The 25,279-nt window shown below is 34.3% G+C and overlaps 3 protein-coding genes and 1 pseudogene across 9 annotated transcripts; 1 reads left to right on the plus strand and 3 right to left on the minus strand.

The window, feature by feature from the left end:
- On the minus strand, positions 1–1,735 carry LOC115950543 (annotated as a pseudogene). Its single transcript, XR_004083067.1, has 2 exons — positions 1,672–1,735; positions 1–1,239 (listed from the first exon to the last, which is right to left on the minus strand). The product of XR_004083067.1 is annotated as a UDP-glucuronate:xylan alpha-glucuronosyltransferase 1-like (transcript).
- A 5,835-nt stretch (positions 1,736–7,570) lies between these two features.
- On the plus strand, positions 7,571–9,398 carry LOC115950873 (probable pectinesterase/pectinesterase inhibitor 51). The gene is made up of 2 exons (XM_031068147.1): positions 7,571–8,596; positions 8,695–9,398. The coding sequence occupies exons 1-2, from the start codon at positions 7,621–7,623 to the stop codon at positions 9,396–9,398; spliced, it is 1,680 nt and encodes a 559-aa protein (XP_030924007.1). The 5' UTR covers positions 7,571–7,620.
- A 1,498-nt stretch (positions 9,399–10,896) lies between these two features.
- LOC115994379 (UDP-glucuronate:xylan alpha-glucuronosyltransferase 1-like) lies at positions 10,897–16,292 on the minus strand. 6 transcript variants are annotated; one of them, XM_031118506.1, is made up of 5 exons: positions 16,205–16,292; positions 15,781–15,877; positions 13,784–13,978; positions 12,764–13,392; positions 10,897–12,140 (listed from the first exon to the last, which is right to left on the minus strand). In XM_031118506.1, the coding sequence occupies exons 2-5, from the start codon at positions 15,843–15,845 to the stop codon at positions 11,110–11,112; spliced, it is 1,920 nt and encodes a 639-aa protein (XP_030974366.1). In that variant the 5' UTR covers positions 15,846–15,877; positions 16,205–16,292; the 3' UTR covers positions 10,897–11,109. The 6 variants fall into 6 exon arrangements, with proteins under 6 accessions (XP_030974366.1, XP_030974364.1, XP_030974365.1 ...); XM_031118504.1 differs by having other exon boundaries at positions 15,781–15,881; XM_031118505.1 differs by having other exon boundaries at positions 15,781–15,881; positions 16,139–16,224.
- Positions 16,293–19,867: 3,575 nt separating this feature from the next.
- Positions 19,868–25,036, minus strand: LOC115994381 (50S ribosomal protein L17). The gene is made up of 6 exons (XM_031118511.1): positions 24,872–25,036; positions 24,714–24,768; positions 24,378–24,428; positions 22,190–22,281; positions 22,039–22,116; positions 19,868–20,311 (listed from the first exon to the last, which is right to left on the minus strand). Exons 1-6 carry the CDS (start codon positions 24,925–24,927, stop codon positions 20,164–20,166), a joined length of 480 nt encoding a protein of 159 aa, XP_030974371.1. The 5' UTR covers positions 24,928–25,036; the 3' UTR covers positions 19,868–20,163.
- Between the last annotated feature and the right edge of the window lie 243 nt (positions 25,037–25,279).

Genomic DNA, 25,279 nt, shown 5'->3' on the forward strand with positions numbered 1-25,279 from the left:
ACTGTAAATATATCAACCTTATCGAAGGTGATGAAGTCTATTATACCCAGAGTAAAGAATGGGTCAAAAACACTTTCAGGAATTAAAAAGATGGGGAAAAAAAAAATGAAGTCCTTGGAACTATGCGATTTACATGATGAAGGCATGAGCATAGTGAGGACACAGATACTGAAGGCAAAGGTTTGATGAGAAGAATAGAATTTACAACTCACATTCTAGAGAGAGATGCTCTTGAAATTGCAGGAGGCGTTGGAGTAAAAGGGTCCTCATCTGTCCAATTTGTCTCACCCCAGTGCTTTAACATGCTCTTCCAGGAGCAGTAAGTGTCTATGCATTTCTTTAAACGTTGATCCTTAACTTTAATCCTCCAATGACCATCTGTGTAGTTTGCTATCTCAGCTTGCCTACGGTCCCATTCTAATTGTGCCTTTTGCTTTGATTGCAACAGGCAAAACTGCTGGAACAGCATTGGCATTGCATCATGTACTTTCCACCACTTTTCGTGAGCTACATCACTGGCAAACTCTTGGAATATATCAACATTCCAATTACAATCATAGTCACGGAAGCACAGCCATGGCTTCACACCCAGATAGTGAAGGACATACAGAACTGGAGGCTCAGCACCGAAGAGCCTAGTTTTCATTTGCTTTACCTCTTCTTCATCACCAATCCAGAAATTCTTCAAGAAATTCTTGTGTTTTGGAATCCTATGCCACCATGTAAAATCTTCATTCAAGTATCCCTAGTCCCCTCCATTGTAGGACTCAAACTCATTAATGTGATCCATCAAAAGCTGGAAAGTACAATTTGATGGCTCAATAACCATTACACCAGAGTTAAAAAGTGTACCATTGTTCCCTGTTGCTGAAATCTGTGGCATCTTAAATAAGAAATCAATGTTTCTGAGTATAAACAAATCAGCATCGATGAAAATGATCCCATCATAATCTGTTAACTGCCATAACCGGAACTTGCTGTAATTCCATTCATTATATGCATCTTTCTCAGCTTTGGGGTTCCTTATCCTTTGGATTGTCCTAATCTTCCATCCTGCAGCCTCAAGTCCACTTCTGTAGTATCTACTGATTGTCTCATCTACAAGTATCACAAGGTCTCAGGTGGACCCAGACATGCGGATGCTCTGGGCAGCAGCAATAGCTCCACAAACATAAACATGAGCTGAATGGAGAATTGTTGCATATGCTCCTCGGTGCACATGTTCTGTGTAAACCATCTCTGTATTTCCAGGATTGCATTAGATTTCTATTTAAATAAATGTTTGAAGGAAATATATATATATATATATATATATATATATATATATATTTATATATATCTTTTTAATTTCAGTGATAAAACTTTTTGTGCATTAATAACATTAAAATGAAGATGGAAAAGCATATGACCAAATCAATACCTATCAATTGAGTGTGTAGCATGTCTAGTTTAATTATTTATTACAAAAATTCAACCAAAACACATAGAATAATAAATCACTCTATCAATATTCTAAGTTCTAACACAAATTGCTATAGTGCTGTGAGACTCAAGTTCAATTGTGTTTTCTTTAGCTGTGTGCCTTGGTGGTTCATGAGTTCTTACATCATGCATCACTATAGTGCTTTTTTTCATAATGCAGGATAAAAGGCCTCTAAAAACTAAAATTACCAGGTTATGATTCAGAGAGATGCTGGCAACAATCATGCATATCGTCAACATGTTGAGGGATGACTAGTAAGCAATCAAGTATATATTCAATGCTCATATTTATTTGTGGAATTTATCCATTCTTTACTTGAAATCATTAACACAATAGAAATAAATAGTAACAACTGTAAACAATTTTCAGTAATTAAATTATGCAGAGACAAAACTAATTATGATAAGGTTACTTACCTCAGCTAGCTCACCACAAAAACTTCTCTCCAACACTTTCTCTAAAATCTTTAGATTTCACCTAACAATTTACAAGTTCCATCTACTCAATATTCATAAAATTCAAGAAAGACTTATAACGTATCAGAAAATCTCTCATAATTGTCTGCTTATCTCACACTTAAAACTCCACCTAATCATAATATTATATATATATATATATATATATATATATATATTCTCCCACCACTTACAAGATTAAGCTAGCACCTAGGAGTAGTGTAGTACTATGTCACTCAAGGATGACATGGACGTGTACTACTCTTACTTTACAGTTTCCTTCCTCTTCATTTTTTTTTTTTTTTTTCCAATTCTATCAATTTGGGCACAGTTCCTTAAACAACCAACTATGCAGAAAGTTGACCTTAAACCTCACACCTAAAATCCACAACTTCCAGCTACTTATCGCATTGGAGCATATATACATAAAAATTTTAGATGCTAAGCACAGAAAAATCTGCAGGTTGTAGCGTCCAATTTACCGAAATATAAATCTAAACTTTTCTTCGTTTGCATCATTAAAATCCTTGAATAAATAAATAGTTTCACCATTGATTAAAATACTCACATAAATAAAATATTCTAATTCTAAATAAAGTTTAGATTTGACAAGTAGAGATTTTTAGGCTCTTACCTCTATTGTGCAGTCAAATCTTCTCTACTTCAGTATTTTGGGTAGTCTTCTCCCTCAAAACATCTGTCAATATACGCTTAAAATTAGACTATATAAACTAGGGTTTCAACCTTATTTTCTAAAAACCTCATAGTAATATTAATTATAAAAGTTGACCACATAAATAAATTTACTTAAAGACCTCTCATTTTATTTTATTTTATTTTTTTCCGGGTATTACAGGTAGCTCCATCATATCACTGCCAATGTCTGGTCGGCGGCTTGTGCTTCCACCGCAATTTGTCAGCCACACCTAGTACGTTTGTTTTTTCTTTTTCTTTTTCTTTCTTTCTTTCTTTTTTCTAGGTATTGGTATTTAAATCTACAAAGAACCCTCTGTTTTTTTTTTTTTTTTTTCATGAGTGAATTTCTAGGAATTTTTTGGTGTGGTTTAATTTTTTGGGGTTGGGTTTCTGTGAGCTCTAGTCTAGTGAATGTGAGATTAAAAAGTGGCAACTTAATGTTATTAACGTGAAACTAATGGAAAGAACCAAAGCCACCAGAGAAAGGAGAGAGACGTGGAACCAAAGCCACCGTGACAAGTAGCTCCATCATATCACTGCCAATGTCTGGTCCGCGGCTTGTGCTTCCACCGCCATTTGTCAGCCACACCTAGTACGTTTGTTTTTTCTTTTTCTTTTTCTTTCTTTCTTTCTTTTTTCTAGGTATTGGCATTTAAATCTACAAAGAGCCCTCTGTTTTTTTTTTTTTTTTTTTTTTCCATGAGTGAATTTCTAGGAATTTTTTGGTGTGGTTTAATTTTTTGGGGTTGGGTTTCTGTGAGCTCTAGTCTAGTGAATGTGAGATTAAAAAGTAGCAACTTAATGTTATTAACATGAAACTAATGGAAAAAACCAGAGCCACCGGAGAAAGGAGAGAGACGTGGAACCAGAGCCACCGTGACAGGTAGTCAATCATATCACTGCCAATGTCTGGTCGGCGGCTTGTGCTTCCACCGCCATTTGTCAGCCACACCTAGTACGTTTGTTTTTTCTTTTTCTTTTTCTTTATTTCTTTCTTTTTTCTAGGTATTGGTATTTAAATCTACAAAGAACCCTCTGTTTTTTTTTTTTTTTTTTCATGAGTGAATTCTAGGAATTTTTTGGTGTGGTTTAATTTTTTGGGGTTGGGTTTCTGTGAGCTCTAGTCTAATTTTGAGTATGCTACCTACAACTGTTTGATTAAATGCCTGAGAGAGATATCTAAGAAATTTAAGAAAACAGAGTAAGTTTTTTTTTTTTTTTTTTTCTTCAGTTCCAAAGTTTTTAGTTATTTCAAAACCCAACCCCAAAAAATTAAACCCAACCCCAACCCTCGCTTGATCCACATTAGATCGTTTGGTGCCTACGGTCAATGAAATTTAAGAAAACAGAGTAAAGTTTTTTTCAGGCTTCTCCCTCTCGCTTTTGGTCTGACAGTCTGTAACTTCACTCTTTTTTTTTTTTTTTTTTTTTTTTTTTTTTTTTTTTCAGTTGAGTATGCTACCTACACATTCACTAGACTAGAGCTCACAGAAACCCAACCCCAAAAAATTAAACCAAAGCAAGAAATTCCTAGAAATTCACTCATGAAAAAAAAAAAAAAAAACCACAGAGGGTTCTTTGTAGATTTAAATACCAATACCAGCAAAAAAAGAAAGAAAGAAAAAGAAAAAAAAAACGTACTAGGTGTGGCTGACAAATGCGGTGGAAGCACAAGCCGCCGACCAGACATTGGCAGCGATATGATGGAGCTACCTGTCACGGTGGCTCTGGATCCACGTCTCTCTCCTTTCTCCGGTGTCTCTAGTTCTTTCCATTAGTTTCACGTTAATAACATTAAGTTTCATGTTAATAACATTAAGTTTCACGTCTCTCTACTTTTTAATCTCACGTGTATCTCACGTGATTTTACTCTGTTAGTTTTATAACTCTAAGCTAACAAAAGTATTGATTTGGCAATTGTGAATAGTTTAAGGAGTAAATTGGCCAATATAAAAGTTGAGAGGGTCTTTTAGCTGGTAGTTGAAAGTTTTGGGGGTGAATGAGCATTTTTCCCATATATATATAAGGACATCACACCCACCATTAGGGCTGTCCAATGGGCCAGGGACCCTACCAAACTGACTGAATCTAATCGAACCGAAGCCTAGCAGGTGGATCCGAATGGCCTAGTCGGTCGGATACGGGTCTTTTTCCTTTGAAAACCAAAACTTTGGTTCGAGTGGCAAGTAAAAGGAATTGAGACCCGCATAAACCGACCTGATCGAAGTATATTGAAATGTGCTCCAAATTTCTCTCTCCCCCATATGTCTTCCTCTCATTGGTACAAAATCTACAGCCTTATCTTCAAAAATTAAATTTATTTCAACTCTCACCAATTTTTAGGCAAAATAATAAGGTTTAAGATTTTTTTTTCCCACGTCTCTTCCCCTCATTGGTAGAAAATCTACCACCTATCTTCCAAAATTATTATTATTTCATATCTCATTAGTTTCTAGGCAAGTTGTATACAATTATCTTGCACTTAGTATGAGAATTACACGCAAAATAAAAAACAAAAACTCAAACTAAAAATATAAAATTTGAATCTCTCTCTCTCTCTCTCTCTCTCTCTCTCTCGTTTTCACTTTGCACTTTTCATGCTCTCTTTGGTCTCTAGACTCCTTTCTAGCAGCCTCTGTCATCACCATGTCACTACCTCACTTTCTTTCTATTCCAATCAAAATTGGTTAAGGCTTAGTACATTTTCTTCCTTTCTCATCTTTTTTTTTTCTCTATTTTGAGATATGAGTTTATCGTTTGTTCAAATGACTTAAAACTCAAAGATTTATAGTTATTGATTTGATTTATTTGGTCATAGATTTAAGTTATCACTTAAAATTGAAACCCAAACTTTAAAAAATTGAAACCCTAACACATTTTTATTTCGTTTATCTGATTTGTGTTTTTATTGATCATTTGTTTGGTTCATTTATTGATAATTTGTTTGATTCATTTTGTTGCCTAATTTGTAGCCCAAACTCGCCAAACCAATGATTTTGACCCGCCCAACCGACCTGAAATGCCAGGTCCAACCCATATATTTGGTCCAATACGAGTCCAATTCTCAATCACCCGACTCAATCGGGTCAAGTATAGGTCAACTCCACACTCAATCTCCAACTCGACCTGTGAACAGCCCTACTCACCATGATCATAACTATGTATTACTTGGTTTTTTAATTTTTCACCATTTGTTCGTGAATATAAAATTAAATAAATCATTAATATTAAAACACTTAAAAATAAATCATTCTCAAATTATTTATAAAAATAAAAAAATAAAAAACCTTTATAGCTTTTATTTAAAAAAATGCACTTAATAAAACATATTCAACTATTAAATGGTTAGGTTTCTCAAAAAGCCGAGAATTTTTTAACTCAACTAGTTGGGATTTCCCGATATTTTCAATGGAAATATTCACGTTTAAATCCCCCAACCTCTAAGTATATATGATTTATAAATAAAAAGAAATTTAAAAGCTTCTCAAAGAAAAATATTTAATTTTTTTTATTGTAGGTAATATAAGATATCATTTTAAAAATCTAAAAAAGTTACCATAAAAACACAAAAATGTATATGTATTCGACCAAAAATGGTTAATGCTCTTGAGATAAATTTTAGAAAATCTACCACATAAATACTAAGATAGGATATCAACTTTCTTTCTTTTTTTTTTTTTTCTTTTTTTTTAAGTTACTGATTGCAAAATTTGGGAAATAATATTATAATAATAATAATTTAATTAGTACTATCTTGATATTAATTAGGAATCTAAAATTTTTGTTAAAACTATGTTTTGAAATTTTAAGAGTTAAAATAGTGTCCTTTTGAGCTGTAAAATAGTGATATTTTTAGTGTTGAAATTTTGTTTCAAAAATATAATTTAAAGAAAAATATTAGATCCCAAGCAGCTTCATAATCATGCTAATTTAAATAATTATTTTAAGTTAAAATGCAAAAATACCCCTTTAGAATTTCAATTCTTTCTTATAACTTCCTAAGGTTTCCGTATCTACTAAATCAACCTTGAGAGTAATTTTTGTTAATTTCTATGAAAAAAAAAATGTTACCATCACATGACCACTTTAATAAAAAAAAACTCATGATTTACATTATGTGATAGTCACATGATTTTTCCGTTCATAAATGCTAATAAAAGTAAGTCCTAAAGGTCAATTTAAAGAATATGAAAATTGAAACTTCAAGGAGTGCTTTGACAACCAACCTAAAATCTAGAAGATGTTTTTGCAGTTATGCAATTACTTTATTAAAGAAATTTAATTTTTCAAATCATTCAATTGTCTTGATTTTTATTTGGAACAAGTTTGACTCCAAATACGATTGAAACTATCTTGTTCCGACCTATTATGTAGCAACTGAAGAGATTATTTATATATAATTTTAGTTATATGACTTTTCTAACCCCCAAAAAAAAAATTTGGGAGACAAATAACACTTGCTAAAAATAAGATTCTAAAAAACGAAACACAATAAAAAATAGCTAAAAGTGAAGTAAAAAAAAGCTGGAGACACTATAATTTAGTAATGGTAATGATTAAAAAAAGAAAAAGAAAAAAAAAAAGACAATTTCAACTTACCAACTAATTACACAGCTGACCCACCCAATCAAATGAGTCTGACCCACCCAACGTTAGTTCTAACTTCCCCTTTTCTATTTTAAACAATATGACACACTTTTTCACACAAAATGAGCCCGGTGACTCAGTCAGACACACACACAAAAACCCCGAGAAGCCAGTTTTCTAATTTTACCATTTTCCCCTAATTTCTCAGTTGAATAGAATTATTCAACTGTTAAATACTCCATGATCTTTACCCTAATTCTATCATCCACATCGCCATACTATATATGTATATATATATATACACACACATTCACCATGACAATCTACATTCATTCATCATCACAGAAAACCTTAATTAATTAATTAATTACTTCTTCTCATATATCACCCACCTTGACCATGACCATGACCATGAGGTCCACTAGTCTCTTCTTCTTCTTCTTCCTTTCCCTCCTCTCTCTCTCCTCTGCCTCGAAGCATGACCAATCAACCTCTAACACCAATGCTGCACCTACACCTCCCTCTTCTATCCAACAACTCTGTAAAGCAGCTACTCGGTTCCCTGACCTATGCGTGAGCTCGTTATCCAATTCCAAACAACTCCCTCCAAACCCGACTCCTCTCCAGCTCATCTACTCATCACTCTCTGTCACCTTTGAAACTGCCCGTACAGTCCAATCAAAGGTGAACGACATTCGAAACTCCGCCGCAGGGGACCAAAACCTCACAAGAGCCGCGGACAACTGTCTTGAAGGTCTCAAAAGTTCACTATACCGGATCTCTATTACCACCAATGACTTTCTCCCACACGACAACCTCAAAAGCGCTAGAGCTTGGATGAGTGATTCTCTTCTTCACCATACCGGCTGCGCCTTAGGTCTCACGAAAGTAAACTACACGAAGTTGGTGACCGAGACGCTTTCGCTGGTGGGCTCGTTAACAAACATTACGAGCAACGCGTTGAGCCTGTTGTTTTCATATGATCATTTTGGAAACAACACCGCTTCGTGGATTCCGCCAAGGACCGAGCGTGATGGGTTTTGGGGGGCAATGAAGAAGTCTAGAATTGGAATTGCGGGGTTTAAAGGCGGGGTTCCAACAAACTTGGAGGTGGACGTGACGGTGAGTAAGGACGGAAGGAATCGGTCTTATAAGATGGTGCAGGATGCGGTGAACGCAGCGCCCAACAACACCGCTGATGGAAAGAGGTTTGTGATAAGAATTAAGGCAGGGATTTATGAGGAGATAGTAATAGTTCCGTTCGAGAAGAAGAATGTCGTGTTTTTGGGAGATGGAATAGGTAAAACCGTCATTACAGGCTCTTTGTATTCGGGCCTCAGGCCTAAGATTACTACCTCTAATAGTGTTACAGTTGGTAAGTCTCTCATATTAATTTGATGATGATTCTAATTAATGTTTTGATTATAAAATTAATTAATTAATTAATTAATCATGTTGCTGGGCCCGGAGCAGCCGTTCTTGGCGATGGATTCATGGCCAGTGGTATCACATTCCAGAACACAGCCGGTGTTGATAAAGACAACCAATCCCACCAAGCAGTAGCCTTCAAATTAGGCAGTGATTTATCTGTCATTGAAAACTGTGAATTCCTAGGCAATCAAGATACTCTCTTTACTCAGTCACTCCGCCAATTCTACAAATCATGCCGCATCGTCGGCAACGTGGATTTTGTTTTTGGAAACGCTGCGGCTTTTTTCCAAGACTGCCAAATCATAGTCAAACGTCGGCAAGCTCCTATAGAAAAAGACAAACAGAATTACATGACTGCACATGGCAGAACAGACCCTGCCCAAACAACAGGTTATGTTTTTTATAATTGTTTGATTAACGGCACCGAGGAATACATGAAGTTGTACCATGGCCCTAGCAAACCTCAAAATCACAGCAATTACTTGGGGAGGCCATGGAAGGAGTACGCCAGAACAGTTTACATACAAAGCAGCTTACAAGACCTTGTTTCACCACAAGGCTGGGTGCCATGGAATTCCGGCGATTTTGCCTTGAAAACGCTTTATTTTGGGGAATTTCAGAATTCTGGACCGGGTTTTACTCCACCCCGAAGGATAAACTGGAGTAACCAAATTCCTGCAGAACAAATTCAAACGTATTCCGTTGAGAATTTCATTCAAGGAGATCTGTGGATTCCATCATCCTAATAATAATTTTTTTTTTTACAACATAGAATTTCTACTCTAACTTAATCTAAGTGTATATGTGTGTAAAACTCCGTCCTAGAGACTTAAACCCCGACCCTTACTCCCCACACTCCACAAGTATTTATACTTGTAGAGTGATCACCGCACCAAGGGTGCACGGTGGTAAAGAAAACAAGCTTTAGGATTTTATTGGTGAGGTCCCACCTTAGCATATAATTATCTTTAGATTTATAGCATGATTACAAAAATACCCTTATTAATAACGCTAAAATGACTCTAATCTACACTATAATTATAGGGTTTCTAAAGAAAAAAAAAATCTAAATATAGGCACATGTTCTCATATGAGCTATTTATTGTTATTTTTATGACAATACGGCAAGGGATTAAGTGTTAAATTCAAAATTTAATTGTGTTTCACTAAGAAATCACATTGGATTTTGTGCATTCCACCCCCCCCCCCCCCCAACTTTATTTATTTAAGGGCGGTTTCAAACTAGGTTGAGTTCATCTTTGTTTGAGCTTGCCATTCTCAGCATCCTTAAACTTAGGACTATGGCTTTAACGGAATTGAGACTGAGAGTGACCCAATGAGTATATTAGTATTTGGTGTATTGAAAAGTATAATGGCAATGGTCATGGAAAAGCATCTAGGGCATTTTCTTCTACCAAGACAAGTCAATCTATAGGAATGGGTCCATTTGAAGAAAAGAAACTTAAGGTAAGTTTGATGCAGCTTTTTAAAATTCAGTTTTTTGAAAAAATAGCGGTTTTATAAAGTGCAATATGAATTTTTTTTTTTTTTTTTTTTTTAAGTAGAGTGTTTGGTAAAAGCCGATAAAAAATGTTTTTTGAAAAAATTGAGTATTTGACTAACACATATCAAAATTGTAATTTGGGGTGTTAATTACCAAAATGAACAATATATATACACACACTTAAGTACAGTACTTTAAGATTTAATTGATATGAAAATAGAATAACCATTTGTTTTGTGTGCATTACATAATAAGTATAAATTATACAATCAAAAAGAAAAATTCTTGGGATGATTCATGAATTTGATTTTTTTTTTTTTTTTGTTTTATGGGATCATAAATTTGAATTAGATCCATGGGAATAAGTAGTTATTATTGAAAGAGGTGTTCTCATTGTATTTACTTGTTGAACTATCTTTGACAGCCTTGCGATGTCTTCCGTCTTTTCTTTGTGAAAATTGGTAAATTATTATTCAAATATCGTAAAGTGGATCTTGGAAATTCAATTGCTCAGCATTGAATTCTGCAATACCTATGTTCTAGTTTATAGCATTCTGAAAGTGGCTCTTCTGATACTTGTAATCAAGTGGACATGAAAGTTCATGTCAATTTGAATCTCAATGTCGTGAATTGGTAACTGAAAATAAGGTTGCCTAAATGGAACAGTGAGAAATTATATAAAACAGTGGAAAATCAGGAAGCTTTCTCTTATGAGATGACTAGTAATTCTGGTAATAATCTGTAACTGTAAATATATCAACTTTATCAAAGGTGATGAAGTCTATTATACCCAGAGTAAAGAATGGGTCAAAAACACTTTCAGGAATTAAAAAGATGGGGAAAAAAAAAATGAAGTCCTTGGAACTATGCGATTTACATGATGAAGGCATGAGCATAGTGAGGACACAGATACTGAAGGCAAAGGTTTGATGAGAAAGAATAGAATCTACAACTCACATTCTAGAGAGAGATGCTCTTGAAATTGCAGGAGGCGTTGGAGTAAAAGGGTCCTCATCTGTCCAATTTGTCTCACCCCAGTGCTTTAACATGCTCTTCCAGGAGCAGTAAGTGTCTATGCATTTCTTTAAACGTTGATCCTTAACTTTAATCCTCCAATGACCATCTGTGTAGTTTGCTATCTCAGCTTGCCTACGGTCCCATTCTAGTTGTGCCTTTTGCTTTGATTGCAACAGGCAAAACTGCTGCAACAGCATTGGCATTGCATCATGTACTTTCCACCACTTTTCATGAGCCACATCACTGGCAAACTCTTGGAATATATCAACATTCCAATTACAATCATAGTCCCGGAAGCACAGCCATGGCTTCACACCCAGATAGTGAAGGACATACAGAACTGGAGGCTCAGCACCGAAGAGCCTAGTTTTCATTTGCTTTACCTCTTCTTCATCACCAATCCAGAAGTTCTTCAAGAAATTCATGTGTTTTGGAATCCTATGCCACCATGTAAAAACTTCATTCAAGTATCCTTGGTCCCCTCCATTGTAGGACTCAAACTCATTAATGTGATCCATCAAAAGCTGGAAAGTACAATTTGATGGCTCAATAACCATTACACCAGAGTTAAAAAGTGTACCATTGTTCCCTGTTGCAGAAATCTGTGGCATCTTAAATAAGAAATCAATGTTTCTGAGTATAAGCAAATCAGCATCAATGAAAATGATCCTGTCATAATCTGTTAACTGCCATAACCGGAACTTGCTGTAATTCCATTCATTATATGCATCTTTCTCAGCTTTGGGGTTCCTTATCCTTTGGATTGTCCTAATCTTCCATCCTGCAGCCTCAAGTCCACTTCTGTAGTATCTACTGATTGTCTCATCTACAAGTATCACAAGGTCTCGGGTGGACCCAGACATGCGGATGCTCTGGGCAGCAGCAATAGCTCCACAAACATAAACATGAGCTGAATGGAGAATTGTTGCATATGCTTCTCGGTGCACATGTTCTGTGTAAACCATCTCTGTATTTCCAGGATTGCATTAGATTTCTATTTAAATAAATGTTTGAAGGAAATATATATATATATATATATATCTTTTTAATTTCAGTGATAAAACTTTTTGTGCATTAATAACATTAAAATGAAGATGGAAAACCATATGACCAAGTCAATACCTATCAATTGAGTGTGTAGCATGTCTAGTTTAATTATTTATTACAAAAATTCAACCAAAACACATAGAATAATAAATCACTCTATCAATATTCTAAGTTCTAACACAAATTGCTATAGTGCTGTGAGACTCAAGTTCAATTGTGTTTTCTTTAGCTGTGTGCCTTGGTGGTTCATGAGTTCTTACATCATGCATCACTATAGTGCTTTTTTTCATAATGCAGGATAAAAGGCCTCTAAAAACTAAAATTACCAGGTTATGATTCAGAGAGATGCTGGCAACAATCATGCATATCGTCAACATGTTGAGGGATGACTAGTAAGCAATGACACAGAACCCCAGTCAAGTGTGGCTATGGTGTGCACTTGAGACTGTCATGCCAAGGAGCTAATACTTCCATGGTACTATTAAAAATTGAGAGAGAAAGAGAGTATTAAGGATACTATATAAATGCAAGATTTGTACTGACCATTGCCCCGGAGAGGAAGTGCAAGTTCGCAAGAACCTACTGGGAGCTGTACTTTTTCTCTCAATGCATTCAAGTGTGGTTTGTATAACCATGCATTTCCTTCACGTGCAACAAGGTCCTTGCAAGTAAAAAGATTTGGTATTGGAAAACAACTGGTAACAAAAAGCAAATGCACAGGATAAAAGCCTTTGGCAGAGGCTGCTAAACCAGCAGCTGCAAGCTGCAGGTGCAACCGAGCCACATCTCTTGACCAATTCCCCTCATTTCGACAAGGAAGTTTAACAGCTATGAGATCAAGCCGTATTCCGGGAGCTTTAAGCCTTGGTAAAGATGGGCAAATGGGAACTTCAGATTCTTCTTCCTCATCAATCCATTCTGGGTATAAGGAATCCCAAGTCACATTTTTTGCAGCATAGTCTAGGTGCAGAACAACGGTTTTGACATCAGGAATAAGCTGCTTCCAGTGATTGATTTCATTCTCATTGAAGTTTAAAAGTCCAATTCCCTGATTTTCATTATTATCAGTCAACTTCTCAAGAACTTTCATAATATCATCCCAGTCAATATCAAGATTTGATATATAACGAGCATCTGATCCACCCCATATCCAGCTGTTCACAAAACTAGGCCTGCATTATTTAAATATTGCTTTAGTCAGTAGCTTAATTTTTTCTTCACTACAAGTGCCAACTTATTATACCTATAACCCAGTTAGTAATATTTGATTTCATTGGTGCAATGTAGTTTCGCAATTGAAAATCAGGTCAGCAAGTGATTAAAGTGTGAACAAAAAATAGTGGAATTGCATAGCATGATTTTACAAATACATCAAGAATTTTACTGACAATCTTGATTCCAACATGTAATTCATCTTTTTCCCTACTACACCACACTACAATATTATTCTTGTGTGTGTACCTTGGCTCTAGTCTTTTCCCAAGGGGAAGAAATGGAAAAATTATGACATAGCAAAAATTCAGATATCAGTAGAATCACATTCAAGAATAGAACAGTACATACCTAGAACCAGCATGTACTGGCTGATTGTTATTGTAAACCTCTGGAGAGTATAGGAGTGTTACAAAAGTGCCAGATACAATAATTAGTAAGACAAATTTCAGAAGAGGAAGTTTGCATCTTGAACTTTTTTCTTGAAAGGAAATATGGAAAGGCTTAGCTTTGCTTTTGTTTGTTCTTCTTTTATAGACGTCTTCACTGTTCCAAGTTGTAAATTCAATAACAAATTAGTAAATAAATAAGAAAAAAAAATTAATACAAGTTTTGTGTAATTGATGACATTCTGGGTAACTGAAATGGTGAAGGCACTTCATGACATTCATGCTGAAACTTGAGATGGTAAAAAGCTTCAAGTGGCTGTATTACCAAAGAACAAACAAATAGAAGAAAACATGGAAGACAGGGAATTGACAACTACTTTAGAACAAACATTAAATTGATGCTACTTTTACTTAATTTTCTTTGTTTCCCCCATAAGTGAGAATTTTATAAAATGTCAACATCCGGATTAGGGTAACAAAAAAAGGTAAACATACTGAACTTAACCTACTTAACTCATGCATGAATTCAAATGCTTTGGAATGGAGTTAGAATCAATTATGTTAACAATTCAAATAATCACTTTGGTCATTCTCTTTTGAGTTTATACTGTTCACAAAACTTTTTCAAAGATAGTACAATTTCACCTCTCAAATGATCATTTTAATTCCTTTGGCACAGAGTTCCTACTCTTCATAATATTCTCCTTCCAAAAATATATAGTCCCTATCTCAAATGCTCCTTTTTTCCTAGTTCTTACCTTTTTCTTTAAAAGTAAATATTATTTTTCCAGGAACAATTTCTCTCATATGTTTCCAGTATAGCCTACATTTAGTTAATATTGGTCAGGTTTCCAACATCCAGTAGTTTCCTTTATATTATTTTTTTTTTCCTGTTGTATAGGCCTAGCTTTTGTGCTTTTGTCACAAACACATCTAGAAGCTTCTCACTTCCATTTCTTCACTAGCATTATAAATAGTACTTGTGTGATATTCACACCTATATAATTTCTGCAAATATGTAATTTCTGGAAGAAATTTGTAAATTTCCTATTGCTAGCCTGGTTGGAAGTGTTAATACTGACTAATTCATTGTTGTTATCAGCACACATCATGCATGCATATTAAATCAGACGTGGTGGAGAACATCTGTTAGTTCATAATTTTCAGATATAATTCCAACCTAAAACTAGAAGTCCAATCTTTGTTCAATTTTTGAAAATTTAAAGAAGATTTAGATCCAAACAAAGGAAAAAATTGTCAAGCTCAGAATGCAGAACTGTTGAATCAATGCTATACCAGGAATTTATCTGGAGAAAGCTGGCACTAAGATTAGATATACCCAAAGATCTTTTCAAGAATTCTCAACTTACACAATTATGATGCATCAAACTCAAGACTCAGAATGTTTATTTCCCACCTAGGCAATGTGATTGAATATTCACATTGTTCAAACCAGTTCCCAATATACAATCAACTTAATAACACAGTTTAATACTTATCTGATGAAATGACAGTGTATCTCAGAAAATTTTGAAACTGCAAAACTAATGCAATAATTATTTTGAAGCATAAACTGTTTCTTAATAATAAAGGAACCATTAAAATAAAGGAGCTTGTAAGAAGTGCTAACTTTAAGATCTCAATTAAAAATTATGACAAAATGTGAGACATATTTCATATCATATCATGTTAATAGCTTCAATCATTAATAATTACAAAAAGATTCAAGATAAAAAGAAAAATGGCATGCCCTTTAATGTAAGCATTTTATAGTTCGAAAGTGTCATGTCATGATTTCTGTAAGCATTGAATCAAAACATGTGGACAGCGAGCCTAAGTAGTAATCTAACCAGAAATAATACTTCATAAAAATTGGAAAATTTCATGGTTAAAGTTGCATTTTTTTTTTTAATAATTATTATATTCTAAATAATGCAAAGGAAAGAAGAATAAACTCACATTGATGCAGACAAACGATGTCTAGCCTCAACAGCCTGAGGGGATGTACCCATTGCTCCTCTCATACTGATTTATCAGAAACAGAAGATTGCAACATCTGTCTAGAAGTAAGTGAGAAAATAAAAACATAAATTTAAGATTTAAGAAAGATATCAAAATTAAGACAAACTTCAAGAATTGGTTATACAAGTTGTTGAGGTTTAATTAAACAGAAGTCAACAAGCAACTAAGTATATATATAGAATAAGAAAGAAAGAAATAAAGATAGACAACGCTTTTGGAAAAATAGCATGCGAGCCACTACCATATTTTAACTCAAGGAACTTAGAAACCAAATTCTAAAACTCAGATGTCAAACCTATGAGTCAATCTATGCAACAAAGAGGCAGCATGCATTTGAGAGAAGAGAGAGATCATAGCAGACCTGTGACGTTTGGAGCTTTGCTAAATAAGAGGATGGTTAAGGGAGGGAGGTTGAGAGCACAGTAAGGTAGCAGAGACAATATAGACAAAGTAACGTCTATTTGAAATATCTTTCCACTTCAGAATTTTTATTTCTGTTTAGTTTTTGTCTGCCACCTACTTTTTTCCTTTCTTTTTTTTTCTTTTTTTTTTTTTTTGGGCATGACATTTTTTTTAGTTATGCACCTTTTCTTCACCTTTTTACCTAGAAGTACAGTTAGGACTGAGGAAATTAAAGGGCATTTTTATTTTTTTTAGAAATTTCAGTCACTAGCAAATGGTGTTGGAATTTTTATGTAAAAGCAATAATGACATCAATTAGGCACAAAATCCTCCACCCATATTTTGAATAAGTGTATTTTGGTCGAATAAAGAAGAGTGAAATAGAATTAGTGATCTCCAATTCTTGAGATGTGGTGGTCTCCATCTGATTGTGTTACACCTTGAGTTCATCTGTGTTACTTGTTACTCATTAATCATGACAAATATTTTTTTTCCTGGTTGATTAATCCATTTTAATGTTTCTGCAGTGTTGACAGATTTAATTAGTATGCAACATGACAAGTTAGACAAACGTTATATGTTAGACCTAAGCTTGTTGGTTTTGGAATTAAATCAATTATTGGTGGTAGCCTTTTAAGGTTACAACTACATTAAAATTCCTCAATTAGAACATTTTTAAGAACGGACAGAGTAAACTTATCAAGAAAAGACAGCAAAAAGTTTATACTAGTTATTATTTATTAGTACTTTCTTTACTTTGAATATGAGAGAGGGAAAAAAAACAAAAGAGAAGTTGCCACCAATCTATCAAATGGTGCGGTTACCAAGTACCACCATAAAACAGTTATTTTATAGTTAAGTGTTTTTTTTTTTTTTCTTATATTTTTAAAAGAAGGCAATAAAAAATGTCATTATTTTGAGAGTAGTTGTAACTAGGCAGATTAGGTTGATGAAAACAATTGTTTTCGTTGATATTGAATTAGATTTGGAGTAAAGGTGTAATATGTCCCGTCTTACTAAGCAAAGAGAGAAAGTAATGATTATTTTGAAGTCATTTTGAGAACATTCCCCAAAATGAGTCTGATTGCTAATACAATCCATGAATTTCCAGTTTTAAATTACCCGATTCGATCAATTCCTTAATCTCTCTCTCTCTCTCTCTCTCTCTCTCTCTCAATTGCATTGGTTAAGTAGCAGGTGAAATGATTATTGTTATTTTCTTACTACTGATTTTCAGTTCAAATTAATTTAGTTTCTGTCATATGTTTTAAAGGAAATGGACGTTGAATGGTTTTACAAGAAATAGGAGTGACAATGCAATGCAACACCTAACTGACAATCAAGCAGATAATTACAGATGACAATTTTCTTATCACACAAGTAATACATAAGTAATATTAATTTTCGATAAGTGATATAGGTTTAGGGTCTTTTTCAAACAACCATGCCACCAGACACAAGGCATCAGAAATAATTAAGTTGGTCAAAGCCACAATAAATAGGCAAAAATGAGAGAGATTAGGAAAAAGCACGATTGCTTTAGATGTGAGATGAACCGCCCATTTCTGGTCCAACTCTTATTATAACCTTTGCATTCACGTCAAGAGAAACTTCTTCTAGTCAATCCACAAAAACAAAAAACCAAAAAAAAGTTACAGTGTATTAAAAGTTAAAACAATGATGTACAAAGCCTAAGAAAGCAATGTTCGGAGCAACAGACTTGAGAGTTCTAGAAATGGACGCGTTTATGTGATAGAGAGTATGGACTATTTGTTTTATGATGGAAGCCGTGCACCCATCGCTACGTATCTTTTTGTTACTCCATCTCCATCCCGTGCACTGTCTTCACAATAATACACTATTTATATTTATATAAAGATTTTAGAAGAGTACATTATATTCTCTTTTTGTTTAAGGTAGAGGAAGTATACCAATCTAATACTAAAATAGGAAGAAGGTTATGGGAATATAGAGACGTAACACAGTTCGTATGTTGTATTGTATTGGAAGCAAAGCAACCGAAAGGCAGTCTAATCTGGCTTTTTTTTTTTTCTCTTTTTTTTTTGGTATCATCCATATCCCATACTGACGTGTTGGATTCTGTCTATTTTACTTTCTATAAGATGTGGGCACCATTACCAAATTGATTTTGATGTGGGTTTCTCAGCGCTTTTGATAACTGAGTATCAACAAGAAAAAGATCGATTGGAGTTATGTTATGTAGTGTCAAAGTGTGGTTAAACTGTAACATATATTGACCAGATTGGTCTTATTGCATTTGTCTTTAGGGTAGAATAGTGTACATAAAAAATGCAATATGCTTGTTTCGATTACTAGCAAAACCGTGTAGCCTCTGTAATATTGATACGTTAGATATACTATAACATAATCTCTGCATAATGGCCAAGTTTAAAGGATGTCTACAAAGTAACAAGGAGACTTTGGGCCATATATTTATGCTTGTTGCGTGAATCCTCAACTTTGTAGTAGTTTATAACTAGGATGCTAAAAAGTTGCCTTGGTTTCCAATCCTCAACTTTCTTTTGATGTGGGCTCCGGTAGATTAGACATGCCCAGCATTTCAAGTGATATCATAAATTGTCATTGCTGTGGACAAAGTTCTCAAAATCGGGATCCTACGTAGTATCGCAGAAAGTAAGTAAGATTGTGAATTGTAAGATCTTACCTATTTTTAGATTTGAAGCAAAAAACACATTGATAATGATTTTCTATATTGCATAATCACGTAAATTATGAATGAAGTAAAAAAAAAAATTAATAAAGATTTTGATCATATGATATAATTTGCATATCCTACTTCGCTACGTCTATACTAATGAAACAAAGATATTTAAGTTTTAACGCAATGTATTTAAAAAGTTTAGTGAATGTTTAATTAGAAACCAAGTACCAAAATACTAGGACATTTTTTCCTTCTACAACAGCTCTTGAACCCTCATCATCACCTAACATTGATAACCAAATGATATAATAATGATCACGCATTCACACTATACACATGTAACTTTTTTTTTTTTTTTTTTTTAAATCTATAAAAGAAGACATTAAAATTGTTACTTCATTATCTTCATTAAAATCTATACCATCATCTTCTGATCGACACCCTTTGCTAACCACTCATCATCTGAAGACAAATTCTTCAAACCAATTTCTTCTTTTGCACTTGATGGTTTAGGTATTTTCTCTTTTATCTTCAAGTTTTACATAACAAATACCAACTCATTCATTTTTGAGGATAATATACCAAAGTCATTTGGTCTTACTATTCCAAATATGCTCCAATTACTTTCACAACCAAAAGAGCTATATGTTAAGAGAAAAAAAATGATTTTTACGTTTTGGTAGGATCGGTAGGATCTCCTACGATCCTACATGATCCTACATGCGATCCTACAAGTTTTATGATCCTTGTGCGATTCTAAATGTTTTGGTGAGATAAGATCATAAAATCGTGAGATCCTACGATGTAGATCACGATTTTAACAACCATGGTTGTGGGTGAGTGTCAAATTCTGCTATATACCAATTATAATGTGTATGTGTGCCCTCTACCACACCTCTCTAAAATATACATATTTGTACGTGAGTAATGAGAAATATGTAAGTACAATTCCTTAAGTGTTGATAACTATAATAACCAACAATTCACTAATTCAGTACTTATAACATGAATTCAATCTACCTTCCAATTCCCATTTGGACTCCTGATATTTCTATGAAAACCAAACAAAACAGATGATGAAATTTTTTAAAACTGTGTGAAAGGGTTTACACAAGATTTATTTTACATGATTCAGCACTCTTCAGCTAAAATGAATAGAGCCTAGAAGAAATTAGGATGTTCCAATGGCTCCACGCTAACTATGAAACAAAATCTCATGTTCACAATGTTAGGATTCATATCTCAGGCTCTGATTTCTCCTCTTTAGGTGGAGCGAACTGCTTTTGGAGCCTGGATCTTGTCCAAGGATCAAGTGGAGCTTTTTGTGGTGGCTGAGGAGTTGGGGGCTTCGACTGTCTAAGTTCATTTTCTCGGTCGATAAACCTGTTTGATATTGACTAACAATTTAAGTAACAAGACCAAACTCACAGAAGATTCAGCAAAAACTCAAATAAGTTAATGAGTCTGTTTCAGGCAAATAAGTGAATTTCCTACTGCATTGCATCAACATTATTCTTTTCTTTTTTCGTTTTTAAAAAAACTTTAGAAAAATATTGAGAAGTGTCAAGGATGCATCTAACTATGTAAAGAAAAAATAAACCATTCAATAGAATAAGGATTCTATTGGATATTACCTATCCAAAAAAAAAAAAAAAAAAAAAAGATTCTTTTGGATATCCATTCAAAAGAAGCTTATCCTAGGAACTTGCTAAAAAAAATTCAAACGAAGCTTTTATGAGAATCGCAAATGTTTTCTCTGCCCCCAACAAGCTAACTTAATAGAATCACAAATTTGAAACTGAAAATTTCAATTGTTAAAAAATCCTTACTGTAACATATTATTTAGTAGACAGTCAACATTGCCACAAACAAGACACAAATAATTAAGGTAAATTTCACTAACCTACCCTGATATTTGGGCTAATACTAACTTGGTCCAAGACATTTTAAAATTGACCAAGTTGGTCCCTTAAACCAATGTAGTCCCTAAACACCGTTAATGCCATTAGTCCCTCTCTTCTCTCTCTCCTCTCTCTGATTCTATCTCATCCCTCTATTTTCTCTATTGTCCCTCTCTTCTCTCCCTGTGTGTACACCAAACCTAGCCAAACCCATACCCCTCTCTTTTCTCTCAGTTTGTACACCAAACCCAGCCAAACCAATACCAAATTGGTGAGACATATACACAGAAAATATATACACAAATTTTGACTAATGAATCCATCAAACTCTTCTCCTGAACAAAACCAAACAAATTCACTGCCTCACCACCACAAACAAATCTTACCCATCACTGATTCAGGCACATATACACAGTACATCCAAACCCTTTTGAAATCAACCCAAAATCCCATTTTCAAAACCCTAATAGCCAAAGCTCAAAACACCTAGTACTCCATTTTACAAATCCAAATCAAAATTACTAAATCCATACAGCCAACAGAATACTCAATCCCTAAATTAACCAAACCAAAAACCAATCACAAAACCAAAACACAAAAGGGGGTTTGTTTATGAAAAAAAAAAAGAAAGAAAGAGAGAGAGAAGAGAATAAGAGAGAAATAAAGAGTAAGAGGCAGTGGCCAGCAGTTGTGGTGGTGCTGTTGAGCTCAGCTGCCATTTGTGGTGGCGTGGGCTTTGTGGTGTTTGGCCATGGCTGAACTTGAGAGAGAGAGAGAGAGAGAAAGCCACTGCAGTAAAGGCTTGCAGTGACTGTGGCTTGATGTGGTAGCCATGAGGTTCTGGAGGATCTGAGTTTAGGGTTAAGGAAAGATGAGAAAATTTGAGATGAGAGAAGACAGGTAGACGAGAGAATCAGAGAGAGGAGAAAGAGAATAGATCTGAGCTTCAGTGACTGACGAATTGGGATGGGCCTAACGGTGTTTAATTAGGACCAAATTGGTTTTAGGGACCAAATGGGTCAGTTTTAAAATTTGTTGGACCTGGTTGGTATTAGTCCAAACCTTAGGGTAGGTTAGTGAAATTTACCCAAATAATTACTATTATCACCATCCATCTATTAAAAATATATACCTATAGTTCAACCAGATGGAAAACCAGTCTCCTAGTCAAACAAAAATTACCAGTCAAGAAATAAATTACAGCCTTACTCAATATAGGCCATTGGAGCAGCATCACCAACTCGAATACGAGTCCGCAGTAGTCTTGTGTATCCACCTGTTCTATCTCTGGAACAAAACATTTGCCCAATGTAATAAATATAAGAATAATATCTGAAAAAGTAACAGGTTTGAGATTCACTTGTATCGATAAGCCAGTTCTGTAAATAGCTTGTGAATGACATCATCTCCTCGCACAAAGGCTGCAGCACGCCTAGCAGCACAAAGGGAACCCTGTGATAAGAAAAGAACTAAATATATTAAAAGGCATGAACATATTCAAATAAAGATGGACTTTCCAATTGAAATGATGGATTGCCAATTTTCAGGATTTCACATTTCAGTTCCTAGTTCACAAAAATAGTCAGCACAGTAAAACCCAGGTTGGTTAACAGATTGAGAGATAATCAGCTTCTTTAAATTAAAATTTTATGTTATTTCTTCAGATTAAGATACCAGTAGATTGCATGTAAAAAATTTTGGGACAGAATCTGTCATTTAGAAAATGCAACATGAAAGCACCGAGAGAGAGAGAGAGAGAGAGAGAAGGAATCACAACTTGCAAGGCCCTCCACTCCAAAATTTATTAGGCCATTCGCAATACTATAATATAAATTTTCAAACTCAAACCTTCACTTCATGAAGTTGCACCTCCAAAACACTACATTTCAAAATATAAGAGTTTAGGATCCTCGAGGAGCTCGTTTTATAAAAAAGACATTAATGATCATATTACTCTAACTTCTAATTTTTAAATAACTTTTAAGAAGAGCCAAAGACTAGTAAATTAAGACCATATAAAGAACTACATGTCACTCTATGCTACTCTAGATATCACTGATTTTGGATCCATACAATGCCACCTAAAGAGTCATACTTGTAATCTTAAGAATGTGGCCCACACTACTACATTATTAGAAAAATTATTCTGTTGCTCATGAATTTTACATTAGGTTAAGGCTAAGAGACGAGGTGCTGATGCAACTGGCTCCTCATACAAAGTTATTGAGCACTCAAATCAAGCCTTCACAGATCCTCTTATTGCTCTTTTATATGAGGTTCAAACATGTGAAACTTGGGCCCCATACTAACTATTTTAAGATGAACTAATTAAAGGTATGACAAGCCATTTTTCTTCGGAATATCTTAATTAATTATTTCATTTTTCTATTTTTCCTTCGTGCATTCATATAATTGCTTCTACATTCTCATATTTTTGGCCTTTATGCCTCCAAACTTGGTGGCTGAATTTCTTCACTTCGAAAGAAAATTTTCACCATATCCTATTGAGTCTTTGCATTAAACATTATATAGAATGATTTACAAAGAGAAGGAAATGCACACAGATTTCAGAGAAAGGGGGAAAAAATGCAATTTGGTCTCATCCTAATACCTAAAAAAAATATCAACATACATGCCTATTCCACAACACACCACCCAAATGAAAGCTGGGGGAAAATACCATATGATATAATCTCTTTTCAATAAAAAATTAATAAAACTTCAACAGGGCAGCCACTCTTTTTTTTCCCTTTTAATTCCAAGGATCTTGCAATGTACGTACCCAAAAATTAAACTCCATTCAACTTATCAAGAAAATATTTAAATCTTACAGTTGATTTCAATATTCATATATTAACAAGGTCAGGATGATTCAATACTTCTTCACAAACAGTGGTCATAAGAATTTCAAGTCCACATTCCACACAATGGGGCATCAGGGTAGCACCCTTGGGAGCTTAAAGTATCTATAACTTGATCCTTATGGTGAAGATTACATGAAGCACAGAGTTGCAACTTAAGGCCATTGTGAAATATACTGTGCATATTATAAACCAACTAATTGTTTATTTCAGAAAAAATTTTAAAAAAAATTTCTTTGTCATTCAAAGGTAAATAATCTTTCATTATGTTGCCACATAAATTTCTCCACCCATTTTGAGATTTTGTTTCACAGCAATAACACGAGTACAAATATGTGAGGGAGTTGGATCTATCGGCCTCAGTGCATTTCTGAGATTATTGCAAACCATATCAATATATGACTTGGTTTTCAAAAATTATCATCATCTTTTTCACACAAAAAAATAAATAAATAAATAAACAAATAAACATCATATTGATATCTTGCTTTATGTGATTCAATTCCATACCATCCAAATAGTAAACTAACACACATAATAATATGCACATAAGTAAACCCAGCTAGCTTCATTTTCCTGGATAACTTTCAGTTACCAAACAACATGCCCAGGTAAATTGCATCAAGAAAACAACACTAAACCATTTAAAGAACACTAAATTAGCACAAACCGACCCATTACACATACCTCTTTTCCAAGCTGCACCATGTTATCAGCAAGCCGCCGAATTTCTTTTGCCTGCCAATTTTAGGAAAAAAAAAATCCTTCAATTAATTATTAAAAACAAAAAACAAATTCAGATTTCCCAAATCCATAACCCCAGTTAGCAGGGTAAAAAAACTTGCTGTACATATCAAATTTCACTACAAAATAAACAAACAGGCTTCATTAATCATTTAAAAGAACACAAAAATCAGAACCAGATTGATATATCAAATTAAAAACATTAAACCCTACAAAAACCCTGAAATGGTAAAAACAGCCACACAACCAAAAAAAAAAAAAAAGAACGAAGAAGCGTACCTTGGCAACAGTGGTTTCGATACGCTCATGCTTCACCAACTGGGACACCATTGTTCTAAACAATAAATATAAATAGCAAATTTTTTATTTAAAAAAAAATTGCGATAATTGAGAACCTGAGAAGAAAAAAAAAAAAAAAAAGGAAATGAAATGAGAACCTGAGCATGGAAATTCGGTGCCCCGTGGGCCGATTTAGCTTCCTCAACTTCGTCATTCTTTTTCACAGAGAGAGAGAGGAAATGAAAAATTTAAAAACCCTAGGATTTTGGGTGAAATGAAGACGAAGCAAATAGAGTTAGGCTTAGAGGACTAGTGCTTTTCAGTTCATCTTATTTGGGCTTTTAATTGCACTTGGGCCGTTCAATATTTGACAACATAGCTCATTTCTTCTTTTTACAACGCGCACAAGTTACCACACTATTCATTTATTTATTTATTTCCCTCTCTCTTTCTCTTTCTTCTCTTTTAGGAAGGGTATTTTAAACCCGCATATGCAGATATCCGCCTCACCCGCCTTTGATGGACGGGTTTTACCCACCCTACATAACAAATAAGAGAGGGATGGG

This window comes from Quercus lobata, chromosome 6 (genome assembly GCF_001633185.2).
Source record: "Quercus lobata isolate SW786 chromosome 6, ValleyOak3.0 Primary Assembly, whole genome shotgun sequence".
Lineage (NCBI taxonomy): Eukaryota > Viridiplantae > Streptophyta > Magnoliopsida > Fagales > Fagaceae > Quercus > Quercus lobata.

Coding starts and splice junctions, on each gene's coding strand:
- LOC115950873 (XM_031068147.1), top strand. CDS start 7,621: ATGACCATGACCATGAGGTCCACTAGTCTCTTCTTCTTCTTCTTCCTT. Junction 8,597..8,694: donor CTCTAATAGTGTTACAGTTG/GTAAGTCTCTCA, acceptor GGCCCGGAGCAG/CCGTTCTTGGCGATGGATTC.
- LOC115994379 (XM_031118506.1), bottom strand. CDS start 15,845: ATGAGAGGAGCAATGGGTACATCCCCTCAGGCTGTTGAGGCTAGACAT. Junction 13,979..15,780: donor CATCGTTTGTCTGCATCAAT/GTGAGTTTATTC, acceptor AACTTGGAACAG/TGAAGACGTCTATAAAAGAA. Junction 13,393..13,783: donor CCAGTACATGCTGGTTCTAG/GTATGTACTGTT, acceptor TAAATAATGCAG/GCCTAGTTTTGTGAACAGCT.
- LOC115994381 (XM_031118511.1), bottom strand. CDS start 24,927: ATGACGAAGTTGAGGAAGCTAAATCGGCCCACGGGGCACCGAATTTCC. Junction 24,769..24,871: donor CACCGAATTTCCATGCTCAG/GTTCTCATTTCA, acceptor TTTATTGTTTAG/AACAATGGTGTCCCAGTTGG. Junction 22,282..24,377: donor TGGTGCAGCTTGGAAAAGAG/GTATGTGTAATG, acceptor TTCTTATCACAG/GGTTCCCTTTGTGCTGCTAG.